Source organism: Lolium rigidum, chromosome 6, assembly GCF_022539505.1.
Source record: "Lolium rigidum isolate FL_2022 chromosome 6, APGP_CSIRO_Lrig_0.1, whole genome shotgun sequence".
NCBI lineage: Eukaryota > Viridiplantae > Streptophyta > Magnoliopsida > Poales > Poaceae > Lolium > Lolium rigidum.
In genome coordinates, this window is record NC_061513.1 from 280,793,359 (window position 1) to 280,809,111 (window position 15,753).

General features: G+C 51.0%; 2 protein-coding genes across 2 annotated transcripts; both read left to right on the forward strand.

Moving 5' to 3' along the window:
* The first annotated feature begins 891 nt into the window (after positions 1-891).
* LOC124660596 (E3 ubiquitin-protein ligase SINA-like 4) lies at positions 892-1,823 on the forward strand. The gene is made up of 2 exons (XM_047198422.1): positions 892-1,029; positions 1,161-1,823. The coding sequence occupies exons 1-2, from the start codon at positions 892-894 to the stop codon at positions 1,821-1,823; spliced, it is 801 nt and encodes a 266-aa protein (XP_047054378.1).
* An 11,778-nt stretch (positions 1,824-13,601) lies between these two features.
* On the forward strand, positions 13,602-14,954 carry LOC124665645 (E3 ubiquitin-protein ligase SINA-like 7). Its single transcript, XM_047203041.1, has 2 exons — positions 13,602-13,929; positions 14,025-14,954. The coding sequence occupies exons 1-2, from the start codon at positions 13,744-13,746 to the stop codon at positions 14,772-14,774; spliced, it is 936 nt and encodes a 311-aa protein (XP_047058997.1). The 5' UTR covers positions 13,602-13,743; the 3' UTR covers positions 14,775-14,954.
* Positions 14,955-15,753: the final 799 nt, after the last annotated feature.

The following is a 15,753-nucleotide window of genomic DNA, read 5'->3' on the forward strand; positions in this document are numbered from 1 at the left end:
CTCGTTTGGGGCTACCGGTGTGGAGATTGCTAGGAAAAAATGCCAGTCCTTTGCTGGCTGTTCCCAAAGCCCGCCCGACGTGCACCGGACACGCCTTGGGGGGCTTCCAGTGGGGATGCTTTTAGTAAGCGAACAAAATAGGCCCACATATCCAATATTTTCTCATAGTTAATGATATTGAGTTTTTTGTATGCATACTCATAGTTATTGATGAGAACGCTTGCATCTCTGGTTACCGTAGGTGGCTGTAGAGATCTTCCAAAACCCCGCCGCCACACACCTCCCCCATTGTTTTTCTTCTCCTTTATACCGCCAAAATAAACCGTTGCTTCAAGAATGATGGCGGTGAGGCTCTTCATTCCTTGGTTAGAGGTGCCGAGCGTCACCATTTTTTCCTAAGGCTCTTCCATAGCAGGTGGTTCATTTGGTTATGTGATGGTTGAAATTAGCTTGGCGACCTCGAATACCTAGCAATATACGATGTAGTGAGACATATACACCTAATGAAAGTTCATCTGACATTCAGTATATATCGGTGTATGTGTAAGCAACAATGTAATGAAGTTGTAGAGTATAAGATTTCTATGATAGTATGATGATATTGTGCAATACTTCCATAATCATTTTCCTAGTTATCTGAGAAATCATGACTCCCATTTGAAATGATGATAATTATTATTTTTCCTCCATTTGGGTATCCACGTGGCTAAAGTGTTATGTTCATTTCTGCTCAACGGTGCCTTGGCCCTCCCCGCTTCGATTCTCTCACACACCCTGCATAAAAGAAAAATGATTTCTGCCCAAGCGAATACGAGTTGGCCAATGGAGCTGGAGCAGCACCACAGCAAGATGGCGAGAGGGGCAGAGTTGAAGCCGGAGGAAGGAGACGTGATGCAGGACGGAGGCGAAGAAGGCAGCGCCGTGATGGCGGTGGAAGACACGGCGGAGTTGCAGATCGACGTGAGGATGGACGTTGAGGCGCTCCTCTGCCAGGGCTGCCTCCTGCCCCTCAAGCCCCCAATTTTCAAGGTGAGCTTTCGTCTCAATCGCCCACCAGTAGGTGCAAAGATGAGGATTTGTTTGCCAAGATGCCAAATCTATCTGCAACAAACATTTTACGTTTTGCTACGGAGCCATGAAAGTTGAGATTTTTGTCGCAGTGCGAGGCGGCCGGGCACATCCTGTGCAGCTACTGCCGCGGCGGCCACGGCCAGACCTGCAGCCGCGCCGACACCCACTGCGGCGAGCTGGACGCCGTGGTCAGCGCCGCCAAGATTCTCTGCCCCTACGGGAAGTTCGGCTGCGAGCGCTACGTCGTTTTCCACGGCGCGGCGGAGCACCAACGCACGTGCCCGTGCGCGCCCTGCTCCTGCCCGGAGCCCGGCTGCGCGTTCCAGGGCTCACCGCCGGCGCTCCTCGACCACTTCGCCGCCGGCCACTCCCGCCCCGTCATCGCCGTCCGCTACGGCCGCTCGTGGAACCTCTGCCTGCCGCTGTCGCAGCGCTGGCACGTCATCGTCGGGCAGGAGGACCGGAGCGTGTTCCTGGTCTGCCTGGGCGCGCTCGGCGCGGCGGCCACAGCGGTGTCGCTGGTGCACGTCAGGGCGGACTGCGGCGCCGCGGCGACCAAGTTCTGGTGCAAACTCTCCGTGGAGCGCCCCGGCGACGACAAGGACAGGCGAGTTCTCATGGCCTCGACGGTGAGCAGCAGCGCACTGACTGGCGGCGCGCCGGCGCCCGGCCAGGGCATGTTCTTGGCGGTGCCCCAGGAGCTGCTGTCGGGCGACATGGTCGCGCTCAGGATCCGCATTGATCAGCTCTGACCTGCCGCCACCGCCAAGTCCACAACTCCACAAACTAGGACATCGTAGAGGAAGCAATGAACTCTGTATTTGATCTTTAGCATGTTATGTGATCGGCATGGTAGTGACGGTGAAGTTTTACTCAGTAGTGAGCTCGTTATTCAACTATGCTAATATGCTTTCTTCTGAAAGTTTAACTACTCTTTGTTCTGAACAAAATGTACTGTACCTAGTTTTGGCTTGTTATGCTGGATAGATTGCTTTGCTCCTGATAGCTTGCTTAATGTGGTAGTTGTGAACTAGTAATGCAGATAAGCAAGGGCCTGACACTCTATAATAGTACAAGCCATGCCTTGCCAATTTGTGGAAAATGGCCTGAACTCAAAGTGCTCTGCAGAAACATTTCCTTCCTTTGTACCAAGTCAACCCAAATCATGACTGTTCTGTGGTCTCAAGTTTGATTTGATAAGTTAATATCATTTTGCGTTGTTTTATGCTTACAAACCTCAAATCTCTCCTTCAGAAACCTGACTGCTACTGAGGCTGTTCTAGGGGCGGTCGCCTCGGATGCGGGCGCTGCGCCGCTTGAGCCGGCTGCGGGCTGCCATGGCGGTGGCTGCTGCTAGCCTGCTACGTCTGCGCCCGGCCCAAAGGTGCTGCTGCTGTTCGGACAGAGCAGGTGGCGTCGGGAGGAGATACTGCTGCTCGGTCGGTGTGGGAGCCGCATGCGGATGTCACGGCGGCCGAGGTGACGAAGGAACCTGCTGCATCGCCTCAGCCGTCACCTTCACCGTCAACGGTGGATTCGCCGCATGCGTTATCAGACCGGGGTCATGAGGGGTCCACTTCGCGCTCTAACCCTCCTTCGCCTCGGTCGTCGACGCTCACAATACTTGCAGTGGAGTTGCCTCCTCCTCGTTCTCAACCAACGCACCCACCACATAAGCCGGAGATCAGGCGGAGTGGACATCATGCGTTGGCTGAGGATGGGGCTGGAGCAACGGATGAGGACATGATGCAGAAGGCTATGTGCCGCAAAGCGGCCAAGAACCTCGACGCGTTAGGTACGAAGAACTTCTCCACACCTTTTCTTAAGTTTTGAGATTCTGAAATTTCTTCCACGTTGAGTAGCGTAGGTGATCGGTTTCGGCCAATGTTTTGAAGCATTTGAAATATGACCGCATCATGGTCATCCCGAAGACCTCGATGGGCCTTGAGACATCTCCTTTAGAGGAAGAGGAAGACCATGTCATCTCAGATGGTCGTCTCCTTTCGACTCTAATAGGTGGTATTTTAGAGGTCGACTTAGAACAAGTCGGGGCTAGATTCTTTTTATGGTCTAAACGCTTCTTGATGTTCTTTTAAGTCTCCCGCTGAAAAAAAAAGAAAAAACATAGATCAGGGATAAATTCAAAATGTAAGATAGTTTCTAAATGAATGGTATGTTTAGGAATTGTAGAGGTCTTTGAGACTTGGCTAAACATTCCCATATTGCTGATTGTTTTTTTTTTACGGACATATTGCTGATTGTTGCAAGGACTATAATTTAAATTTTATTTCTATTTCTGAGACAGGTAAACGAGATTACTCTCAAAGTTTTTTTAAACCGGTTATCCGGGGGAATAGACTTTGAGTGGTTTTCTCGCCCACCTCGGGGTAGGTCTGGTGGTTTGCTTGTTGGATTCCGGACAGATACCATGGAAGTTTTGGCTAATTCTGATGGTGAGTATCATATCAAACTCACTATTCGGAACAGAGTAGATAACTTAATTTGGAGTCCGGTGTCTGTTTATGGCGCTGCCCAGGATAAGTTTAAGGCCGACTTTCTACATGAGCTAGTTAATCTTGCAAAAGATGATCCTTACCCCATTCTCATTGGGGGAGATTTCAATTTTCTTAGATTTTGTCATGAAAAAAGTAAATATCTTTTTAATGGTCACAGGCCTTTCTTGTTTCATGTTGTCATTGATAGCTTGGACTTGAGAGAGGCTGAGATGATTGGACGACCGTTTACTTGGGCTAACAGTTTACCTGATCCAACATACGAGAAACTAGATCACATGCTCATGGACACTACTTGGGAGGATAAAAACCCTTTGGTGTCTATACGTGCTCTAGAACGCCGTTAAAGACCACTGATGTGGGTGTTACCCTTCGGGTACCCGACATTAGTCTACCTCCTTCGGCCCAACTAGGGGCCTATGAAAACTACCCAACAGCCAAGGTGGGCCTATACGTCGGTTCTAGCAAAGGATACCTACCCAAAGATAGATTCTTGACGAACAAGGCAAGAAGACACCGTACGAGGAAAGACTAGAATAGATCTTGTTGTAACCTAGTAGAGTTCGGACTGGACTCTCGGGACCTGGCCTGCTATATAAATGCCAGGAGAGGGCCTGTCGAGGGACAACTTGAATACGTAGAACCACCGCAAGTTATAGCTAGAAACCTAGAATCTTCGCCTCTCGGCGAGTCGACCAAAGCATCCTATCGGCTACCCTATTGTAAACCGATATATTCGATAATCAAGATCAGACAAGCATGAAATAAGGGTTTTACCTCATCGAGGGCCCGAACTTGGGTAAATCTCTCTCCCCGTTAGTTTGGTATCCGATGTCTCGTGCTAGCCTGCAGGATTCTGTCAACCCTAATCCCCTCATGGTGGGCCTTGCCGGGGAGCACCCTCATCAATTAATTGGCGCCGTATGTGGGAAACCTGCTGGTACAAGACACTTCATCGGCTGCTCCGATCGTGTTGACCACTACTTCACCAGCATCGCCGACACCATCGTCGACTCCTTCATCGCTAAAATCGGGGAACTCGATTTGTTTCGGGTCCTTCGAGTTTACTCCGCACACCGACTCGTCGCGTTTGGCTTTCTCAGGCCTATGTGGCAGGTTAGATATGACGTTCGGGAGCGTTCACTACTGCGTCGATGCTGAGGGTATCTTTCGGCTGCCTGACCCGTTCGCCAATAGCACGTCAAGAACTGTGGCTTCATCGACTGATGCATCAACCGCTTCATTCCCAATCATAGTCGATCTATCGGCTACGTTGTCAACATCGACTCCAACATCTTCGCCATCGACATCTTCACGCCGTTCCACGTCAGCTATGTCCGTTGGATCTGACGATTCTGCATCATCGGATCTGACGTCGTACTATTGCTCAACTGCAACACTAGGCACGGGCTAGGCTCGGATGACGCGCTTTTCGTCTGCAGCGCCAAGTACTCCTCCGACGAAGAAAGTACCGACAACATCGCCAGGGCAGCTACCTGGAGAGTGGCGCATCAACAAATTTATGCTATCCTCAACCCTGTTAACGGAGTTGAACCCTCCGAAGGTGAACGTACCCCACACATCAATCGTGGTGGACGCCGCAACGTCGAAACCAGCGCCCGCAACGATGATAGTGCTTACACCATCACTGAGGAAGAGTGGGAGATTGCTCGCAATGTTGTAGTAGCCAATAACACTCGAATTCCCTTGGGAGTTTTGGCAGGAACCCTCAACGCATATCACGGTATTTTGGAGAGGAATAGAGTTCGATTAGCAAATGAACAAGCTGACCTCAATCGACGCCGGCAGGCGGCTGATCAATCAAGCGAACGATGAAGGGTGTTGCCCTCGCATGGAAGCGCGTCTCGCAACAACCAAGGATAGGGAGATTTCGGCCACGAATTCCTCATCTTTCAGAAGCCGATGCAAGGAAGATCACTTCGAATCTCTCCAACTCTTTTATGATCATGATATAAGCCTAATAATAGTCTACAAATAGCTAACTATGAAACTTCTATATATGTTTTCTTCGTGGCTAAACCTAAATGTGCTAACTCGTGAGCCACCTTATTACAGTTGGTTTCTCTCCACCTTCAGTCTTGTTACTACTCCTAGATCACAACCTCAAGGTACAATCCAGAGAAGCCCCTATATTCCGGATGAATTTGTTTCATACCCTTACAAAATGCCGACTTGAACCTGCTCTCAAACTTTTTATGCCCCTCAACTGTTCCTTTTAACTTTATTATAACCTTTGGCATCAAATATCGTTTACCTTCGCATAACAACTATCACTTGAGGAGTGCTCCTGTGCTTTCCAAGACTTTTGTTGCACGCTTCCCAAAGCAGATGGATGGCTGTGATCACCGCAGCGTGCAACTGCCCACATCCCACGTCGCACTCCTCCTAATCACAGCCTTTGATCTTGCTTTGAAAGTTGTGCAAATCAAACTTTCAGAAAGCACCGGAGCACAAGTCCGAGACTGGACCATACCATATGGCCTGCCGAGAAGTGCTTCCCGAACTGGGTTTGTCCAGACGGAGCAGATGGTTTTGCAGAGCACTTTGGCTACGAGCCTTTTGCCTCAAATCGGCAAGGCGTTGGCAGAGAGAGGCTAGCCTCATGTGATGACGTGAAGGAGCAGATGGGAACAGGGGAGCTTTTCCATTTCTCTCTTAAAACTTTTGAATGTTTTCCTTTGAAAACTTGACCCTGCAATGGTATGAACCGTGGCTGTTTGTTTCGGTGTGACTGCCACTGTGCGCTCTATGATCTTTTTCGATAAGGGTAAGAGCATATCCACCGGCGGCTCCGATAGCGGCCCTGATAGCGATTTGGGGGCCGGCGTCGTTTTTGTGCTCGCACCGGCGCGCCCCAAACGGCGCCGGCCATTTTTCGAGCCCAATAGAATCGCCGGCATCCCCGTGCCGGCCCCTTCACCAAGGGCGCGAATCGGACGCACTGGCGCCTTGCGGAGCGACGGTTTTTGCGGGTGGGGGCGCATTGTCAGCGAGAGGACGCGACAGTTCGCATCGGCCGCGGCGCGGGAAGGTTGGTCGTCGGCGTTTAATGGTCTCCCGCGCGGAAACCGAGGCGGCCAAGAGAGCCGCGACTGGCCACGCGGCGTCCAGTCGGCGTAAATGTGGGTAGTTGCCACCGCTATATAGTACGTCCGTCGTCCACCACCGCCGCTCCATTCTCTCCTCTCCACCACCGCCGCTCCATTCTCTCCTCTCCACATCAAAATGACGCGCCGTCTGAAGACCACCTACTCGATGGCCTCAACGGCCGCGCGCTGCCTCCGCCACCACCGCAGCCCGAGCCGGAGCCGCAGGCTGACGCCGACTACAGCACCGACGAGGACGTAGACCCACGGTCTGCGGCGTGGGACGAGGTCCACGTCGCAGTCATGGAAGAAGAGGAGGCGGAGGAGGCAGCGCAGTCGGGGGAGCCGCCACAGGCCCCCGCCCACCAGGAGCAGGCGGCGATCCTCGCATCGCTGAAGGCGCAACGATACGAGCGGTTGAAGGAGTAGAGGGATGAGTTCATCAACGACGCGAACCTCCAGCACGGCCTCGAGATCTCGCACCAGCGAGCGGCCACGGAGGAGGCGGGACGCCGCCTCATGGAGGTGGAGCGACAGAAGCGTGCAACTCAGCGCTCATCGCCACTACGAGGCCTTCGCCCGCCAGGTGGCGAGGCGCGCCGAGATCGAAGCTTCTCGGGAAATGCTGGAAGCGCAGGGACAGCGCCGCCGGCAAGCCCCTGCGATGCCGGTCGCCATGCTCCACCGCCAGATGCGCGAAGCAAGGGAGGAGAAGCGGGCACGGACGCAGGCGGCAATAGCGAAGAACGACGACGAGGCAGGGCCGTCGAGCAGCCCAACCAACGGCCAATAGATATTATTAAGTTTAAGTTTTAGTTATGTTTAAATTCGAGCTACCTTTGTATGAACTTCGTATGAATTTCCGATAAATTTCATTTTTTAAATATCATTTTAAATTTCAAAATCTATCGGGGCTAGCGTATAGGGGCGCCGGTGTGGGAGCAGCATCCATAGAGGATGTTGTGCCGGCGCCCCCTAAACGGAGCTGCCGGCGCCCCTGCCGGCGCCTATTTGGGGGCTACCGGTGGAGATGCTCTAATATACTACGGATTTGCTAAAATTGAGGCACATGATTTTATTTATCTCTCAGTTAATCTTTTAGCAATTGGATTTACCTTGTGATGGGTTGTAATTGAGATTCTTCTAATTGTAAGTGGGTTGTAACCGAGAACAAATATCGACCGACTTGCTCTAAGATTCGTGCTAGCCTATGAGTTGCATATGATTTACTACTAGGTTAGGTTGTAACAGAGACATGATGACACCACGTGACTGAGATTTAGATAAGTCTAAGAGCCTGAGATCTAGACGTGTCCAGTGTATTTATATCAACATGATAATAAATACATTTAGCAACAACATCTAGACACATAACTGAATGATCAAAAAAAAAAAAAAAGACTCCACTGAAACATCCAGATACTCGAAGTAACAAGAGCACCGCCAGTGATGACAACACCTAGACTCCGACCAAGGTTTTTGAAACGAGGCCTCGAGGAAGGTGACAGTGCAACACCATCGTCGTTTGGTCAAACCAAGATGATCACATCTTGGATTTTCACCTGTGTCCAAACACCATACAATGTCTTTAAAAAGGAAATGACTAGGTAACCTCCGTTGCTATGTACAACCACCGAAGGTCATACTTAAGGTTTTCACCCTGGAAATTAAGACCACCAAGGTCGAAGTCTTCCCCTCCCCCACTCGTCCACAACACAGCTGCAAAGACGGTGTCCTACACACAAACTTCTCCCGGTGTGTTATGAGTACTCCCTACACTTTGGATTCACCAACAATCTTGATATTTATGAGCATTCATGAACAATCACAGTTTATCTATATTTTTCAGTAATCTCTTGAAGGTTCTATTTTTGGCTTATTTTTCTTGTAGTGGTGAAGACCTATTTATAATTTGTATTACTCTTGGATTTTCTTGTAGTGGTGAAGATCATGAATAGATCTGTGGACTTTTCACAACTAAGAGCATCTCCACTCGTTTGCCCTCCCCACGCCGAAATACGGGAAAATTTACGTCCGGATTGGACGTAAATTTGGCGTGGGGAGTAGTTTCCCAGCCGCGTCCTCAGGCGAAGACGGCGATCTAAATTTGAAAAACGGAAACTTGACAAACTACGGCATAAAACGGTCGAATTTAGACTAAATTTAATGATATTTACTATATAGAGGGCGAAGTTCATACATAGAGACTGAATTCGACTATATTTCGAATTCGGCTAGGGGAATACAACTGTAAATATAAAAACACGGCGCTCTACATGCCGAAATGGCGGTAGAACACCGTGTAGTCGCCGCCATCGTCGTTGGAGCTGTCGTCGTCGAACTGCGGCGGCGCCGAAGCCGCTTGGCTGCTGCCTTGGCCGGCGTCTCCCCACCGGCCACTAGTGCGGGGCGGGGATGGCGATGGCTTGTATAGGTCGTCGTCGGAGGCCTCGAGGTCGACGACGGGGACGACGGCACCGTATGGAGGAGTCGCAGGCCGTCAGTAGCGAGCGACGTCCTGGAGGAGCCTCGCCTGCCGCTCCGCCTCCTCCTTCTCCCACTGCTCCCTCGACCAGGCGCAGGCCTGGTCGAGCGGCATGGCGTTCTTGGCGGGGACGAGGTCCTGGAGGGACCTCGCGATGACGGCCTCGAGGATGGCCGCGTCCTCGGCGTCCTCCTCCACCTTCACCTTCGCCGGTTTTCGCTTCCGTTCGCTGGAGGTGTCATGTTCGCTCTTGGGGCGGCGCCGTCCTTGTGCCGTCGATGGCTCGCGGATGACGATGCCGCCGCCGCGCGTGCGGTGGCTCGGCGGGGAATCCGACTCCTTTTTCACCGGCGCCAAGGATGGCGCCGACCTGGAGATCGACCTCGCCGCCGAACCGGACGACGAGGAACTGGCAGCCATGCGCCGTGGCTGCCAGCTGTTTCCCCGTTGGCGGCTGGTCGATGCCCTCGATGGAGGGGGCATCGTGAGCCTCGGCGAGTTGCCGCCCTCAATGTGCTCGAGGACGTTGTGGAGCGTCCTATTCGGGGCGCTCCACCAACGCCGGCGACCCGCGGCGTTGTTGCGCGGAGGAGGAGGTGGCGGGCCATCGTAGGACGCCAGTTCGCGCTCCCACCGCCGGAGAAAGAAAGAGTTCCACCGAGTGTGGTTCTCGGGGTGGTGGCGCTGAAAGTGCATGGAGCCCCCATGTGTGGTTTTGGTAATTAATGACAATCCCTATGGACTAATGTTTGCATTGAGTTATATTTGTAGGAGTTGTCCATAGGCAATTTTTGAACCATATGTTGGCTTCAAGGTTGCAATAAGAAGAATTTGATGAAGGATATCAAGTGTCAAGTATGTCTTGAAGATGAAGATGAAGTGAGCCCTCAAGTTACTTCAAGACATCAACATGTTTGTATTAGGTTGCAATAAGAAGAAATTGATGAAGGATATCAAGTGTCAAGTATGTCTTGAAGATGAAGATGAAGTGAGCCCTCAAGTTACTTCAAGACATCAACATGATGAAGAATGAAGAAATGAAGTGCAAGTTCAAGATGAGCCAACTCGAAGAGTTCATAAGCTTGAAGCTTGCCATGGAGAAATGAAGTGCAAGTTCAAGATGAGCCATCTCGAAGAGGTCCTTTGCTTGAGTCTTGCCATCCATATGGTGATCATGGATATGTGAAGATGCGCCGAAGAAGAAGCTCTCCCATGGTGGATTATGGGGGAGCAATCCACATGGTGGTCATGGTTATGTGAAGATGCGCCGAAGAAGAAGCTCTCCCATGGTGGATTATGGGGGAGCAATCCACAAGACTTCGTCAAGCAAACACAAGCAAGAAAGGCGTTCCATCTTGTTGAGGTCAAGATCGTCGTCATCGAGCTCAAGTGGAATGCGCAAGTATAAGGTTTGCTCTTGATAGGGTTTCTTTCTCACCGGTCTCATAGTGTAGTTGGAGACCGGTTTATAGTTTAGTTGTCGTACTATCAAGAGGGCTCTCGAGTGAGTAACTCGATCGTATCGTTCGGAGAGAGCTCAAACCTTTGCATCCTTGTATCATCTTTCTTGGTTGTTATTTGGACCTTATCCATGTGATGTTTTAGAGCTTGTGCTTATTCTCATGACAAGCTCTAGTTCATCGAAAACGGATTTCGCATAGATCAGTTGTTGCGTTTTCGAGTTTGGTTCATCATCTTTCTTGGTTTTATTTGGATCTTATCCATGTGATGTTTTAGAGCTTGTGCTTATTCTCATGACAAGCTCTAGTTCATTGAGAATGGTTTTTGCACGGGCAACTTGTTGCACTTCCGAGATTGGAGGTTTTACTTGTTGATTACATTACGCACCATACTTAATGCAATTGTCTGTTGCTTTGCAACTTAATACTGGAAGGGGTTCGGATGATAACCTGAAGGTGGACTTTTTAGGCATAGATGCAGTTGGATGGCGGTCTATGTACTTTGTCGTAATGCCCAATTAAATCTCACTGTACTTATCATGACATGTATGTGCATTGTTATGCCCTCTCTATTTGTCAATTGCCCGACCGTAATTTGTTCACCCAACATGCTTTTATCTTATGGGAGAGACACCTCTAGTGAACTGTGGACCCCGGTCCATTCTTTAATACTCGAAATACAAATCTGTTGCAATACTTGTTCTTTACTTGTTTTCTTGCAAACAATCATCTTCCACACAATACGGTTAATCCTTTGTTACAGACAAGCCGGTGAGATTAACAACCTCACTCGTTTCGTTGGGGCAAAGTACTTTGGTTGTGTTGTGCGGGTTCCACGTTGGCGCCGGAATCCCTGGTGTTGCGCCGCACTACATCCCGCCGCCATCAACCTTCAACGTGCTTCTTGGCTCCTCCTGGTTCGATAAACCTTGGTTTCTTTCTGAGGGAAAACTTGCTGCTGTGCGCATCATACCTTCCTCTTGTGGTTCCCAACGAACGTGTGAATTACACGCCATCAAGTCCCCACTCCACTTCCCGAGCAAAACCGCCGCCATGGCCCCGAAGCGACGGTTCGCTCCCGGAGCGTCGACCGCCGGCGTTGCGGCCATCGGGAGGAAACCAGCGCGGCCTCCACATCGGAGAGGCCGCCCGCGGCGGTGCGGCATTGCCGCAACCACCGCCTCTCCTCCTCGAGCCGAAGCCGGAGTCCTCGGAGGAGGACCCGGACCTCCGCGTCGCCCTGATGATCTCGGCGGCGGAGGAGGAGGCGAAATGGCCGCACCTCCATGCGGCCATTCGCACCTCCGAGATGGAGGAGGCGGCCCGGCGGGAGGTCGAGGAGGCGGAGGGCCGGGAGCTCTACGCCCGAGGCCCGCCGGGCGGTACGGGAGGAGGAGGAGGCGGCGCGGCGGGAGGAGGCCGGGCGCCGCGCCGACGAGGAACGCCGCCGGGAGCGGCGGCGGCAGGAGGACGAGGCGGCGGCGCCGGGAGGCCGGCGCCGCGCCCGGCAGAGAGACAGCGAGCGCCTCAGTGAGGAGGCGGCGCTCCGTGCGCCGCCGCAGCCGTCGGGTGGCTCCGGACCCCCACTCGCCATGGGAGGAGGCCCCGTGGTCTCCGTGGCCGGAGTCCCCGGCGCGGTCCGGCCACAGCAGCGCGTCGTCGCCGGGGTGGGATGACGACGACGTCGCCGACGACGCCCACGTGGGCGAGGCGCGACCGGCGGCCACCGCGCCGCCGACCTAACCCTACTAGAGGGTTTTTAATATTAGTATAAATTTAAAAGCCCATATAGGGGCTTCTTTTGTTAGTTATTTGCCCAAAATAGGGCTATGTATAAATTTGCCCAAAATAGGGCATATGTTGTAATCAAATTTCGTTTAAATTTGCTTTTTTTCTTTTGTTTTCGTGTTTTTCGGATTATGCGATGCGTCCGCGCCTTGGGCGCAGCGCGCGACCCAAACGGACACGCGGACGCGGGCCGCTGTCCGCGTGTCCGGCCGGCGACCCAAATGGCCCAAAACGGACGGCCCAGCGCGTCCGTTTGAGTCGCGCGGTTGGAGATGCCCTAACTCCAGTTCACTGGGTATCCCAGCGCAAACGAACGTGTAGTAAAATACGATTATTTTTGTGTCCACGATCCAACGTAAATGAACCGTGCGACCATTTTCACTTCAGCCCCTACCCTGCTTCAGCCATAAGCCATGCGGCCTGTTTCTCCCCATTCACAATCCCCCACCCCATTTAGTCAGTGGGATTACTCGAAAAAGAAAAACGAGAGACATGGCAGAGCAGCAGCAGTAGGCTCCCTCGTTTCTCCCCACTCACAATCCCCCACCCCTGGGCTGGACGGCGGCGCGGCGGGGTGGCCGGTGGGTGGCGGCGGGTGGACGGTGGGTCTCATCTCGCCTGGAGCTCAGGTTAGTCGCCGGCGCCGGCTGCAGTGAGCAGCCACCCGCAGCCGAACTCGAGGTTCCTGCCAATGGCGCGGTCAGCCTAGCTGCTAATTCTTCTGACCTGCACTTCTTCGAGCTCCGCTGGAGGCTCTGCAAGCTCTTCTTCCTCCCTCTCCCTAAGGCAAATCTGTGTTCTAAATTTTCTCTTCTTGTCTTCTTGGTTATGAACTTTGCATCTAGATTGGGGAAAACTGTAAACTAGGTCACAGAAATTGTTGTTTACTGATTTCTTTTTCAAATATGCAGTGAGAGGGTAATGAATCTTATATTCACTAGTGCTACTTTGATCCCTACAAATAAACTCAGATCTTTCAAGGCCGGTCATGTTTGTGAAATGGTGAAGAAATGAATATGTTTTGGAGTAGCTTATATGCATATTATTGATGTTAGAAATGTATTGTGTGGACAAGATCAATCTAGTTATAGAAGTTTCTGAAAATGCTACAAATTCTAGCTTCTTTCTGTCATTTCATTTGGCCTTCCAAAAATAATTTACATTTCATTTTGCAGCTTCGCCCCGCCCCAGAGATTTTGTTCAAGGTCCGCCACACTGCCAACAAGTACTATTTACCTCACGCTCCCATTGTCCCCAAGTAGTAGCAGCTCTTCTTCCTCCTTCCCCTCATCCCCAGTCAGTACTAGTGGGAAGCAACGATGGAGAACTGCAGCAAGAAGCCGAGGCTTGGTCTTACACCCAAGGGACAGTTTAAGCAAGAAGCAGCGGATCATGAAACCAGCAGAGAGGTTGTGGTGGACGACGCCAAGATGTCCATCGTGATTGATAAGACCATGTATGACTGCCCACTCTGCTATCGGCCCTTGAGGCCTCCTGTGTTGAAGGTATCTGTTGATCCATGCTTGATTCTGATTCACTGAATTTGTTATGAACATCATGTCATCTTATCTCTGTCCTTTCTTTTCTATCTGTGGTGCAGTGCCGAGCCGGACACGGTGCGTGCGGCAGCTGCTCTGAAAACCACTCTCGCAAGTGCCATTTGTGCGCGGACGGCGCCGAGTACGAGCACATCCACTGGTTGGACCCCTATGTCATGGAGGCCAAGGTTCCGTGCCCAAACGAGCCATTTGGCTGCCGGACCTTGGTGACCTACTTCTTGGTTGATGACCATCGGCTGGATTGCCGGCACGCTCCTTGCTACTGCCCTGAGCCTGGCTGCACCTTCCCTGGCTCGCCGCTGATGCTCTACGACCACCTCAAGGTGCACCACGACTGGCTCGTCACCTCCATCGCCTTCGACAAGAAGCTCGATTTGGAGATAGATGAAGCGGAGCGGCGCCGTCTACTGGCTACGGAAAACGGGGAGCACTTGTTCCTCCTGGTCATCACTGAGAGGGTCGGCGGAGGGTGCGAAGTCAGGCTCGTGCGTGTCTGTGGCAAGGATGCTGGCCCATGGGGGTACTGGTACAAGGTGTGGACGAATGCGCCCATGGACCCATGGTACGGGGACAAGAAACCAATCCTGATGTTGGAGGACAGGGTGAGGAGCTGCGCGGTGCCCTCAGAGGAGGCGGCCATGGAGGTGGGCAGCAGGTACTTGTCTGTGCAGCTCCCCGACATGCACCCGAGAGGAGGGTTTGCTCTCCGCGTCCGCATCACGAAGTACCAGCTCCAAACAGCTGATGGCGCTTCTGCTCCTGCTTATCCAGTCTCGGCCGGGGCTGATTAATAATTAGTAGTCACCTTAGCTTCATTATCTAGCTATCTTATTGTGGGATTATTGCATGGTGTGGTTCAGTAGTGAACTATGTGAAATATAGTGTTGATTGTTGCAAGCCAATTTTCTAGTAATATTGTAACAGCAGTTTCCAAACCATGCTTCAGTCATGATTACTTGGTTAGCATCTTACATGTTCTCTTGCCAGCAATTTTTTGTTATGCTTGCTCCAGAGTTGCCACGAGATTGCTTTCTTTGCAATATTTAGCCATGGCATGTTTTGTATTCTGTTTGAACTATGCATGACTGCTCAAAAGACATGTTGCTTATTCACCCAGATTTAATAGAGACAAAGAACTATCTTTTAATACTTGCTTTTGTATCATCCTGTATATTGTCATATGAATCTAATCAAGGATGAGAATATGATTTCCATTTGTTGGGAATAATGTTGCCTGGGCAAGTTGTCCACACTAAAGAAATGTTTATCTCTGCCAAAAAAAAAATCATGTTCATATTCCTTACTATTACTCTCCCATTTTTAATACGAAAACTTATCGGAGATTTGGTGTGATTATTAGTACTTCTACTTCCGCTGCTCATGTTTTCGGTGCCTACAATGTTATTTTCCTTGATGAATTTTGGAAGTCCTCAAGTTCTTCAAAATTTCATATTGTTTTCCATCTTTCTTAATAGTTTAGAGTCAGGTAGCTTATTTTTCTATCTTAGATTATCGAATACATATTGGCCTTTTAGTGAATTCCTGATTTGAATGCAATTGCTGTGATACAATCTCTCCACAGGCTGCTGCTTCCAGTTGAATATCACAAATAGATTATGAACTTCTATTTTGGTACACGGGGGAAAATTTGGAATGTGTGAAAACTGAGTAGCAATTCTTGCCATGTTTTGCTGCAAACTGAGATGTGACCAGACCAGTATTGGTGGTTGGAAGCAATAAATTGAAATTTGTGAGCACAACTGAGGTGTC

Coding starts and splice junctions, on each gene's coding strand:
- LOC124660596 (XM_047198422.1), top strand. CDS start 892: ATGCAGGACGGAGGCGAAGAAGGCAGCGCCGTGATGGCGGTGGAAGAC. Junction 1,030..1,160: donor TCAAGCCCCCAATTTTCAAG/GTGAGCTTTCGT, acceptor TTTTTGTCGCAG/TGCGAGGCGGCCGGGCACAT.
- LOC124665645 (XM_047203041.1), top strand. CDS start 13,744: ATGGAGAACTGCAGCAAGAAGCCGAGGCTTGGTCTTACACCCAAGGGA. Junction 13,930..14,024: donor TGAGGCCTCCTGTGTTGAAG/GTATCTGTTGAT, acceptor TCTGTGGTGCAG/TGCCGAGCCGGACACGGTGC.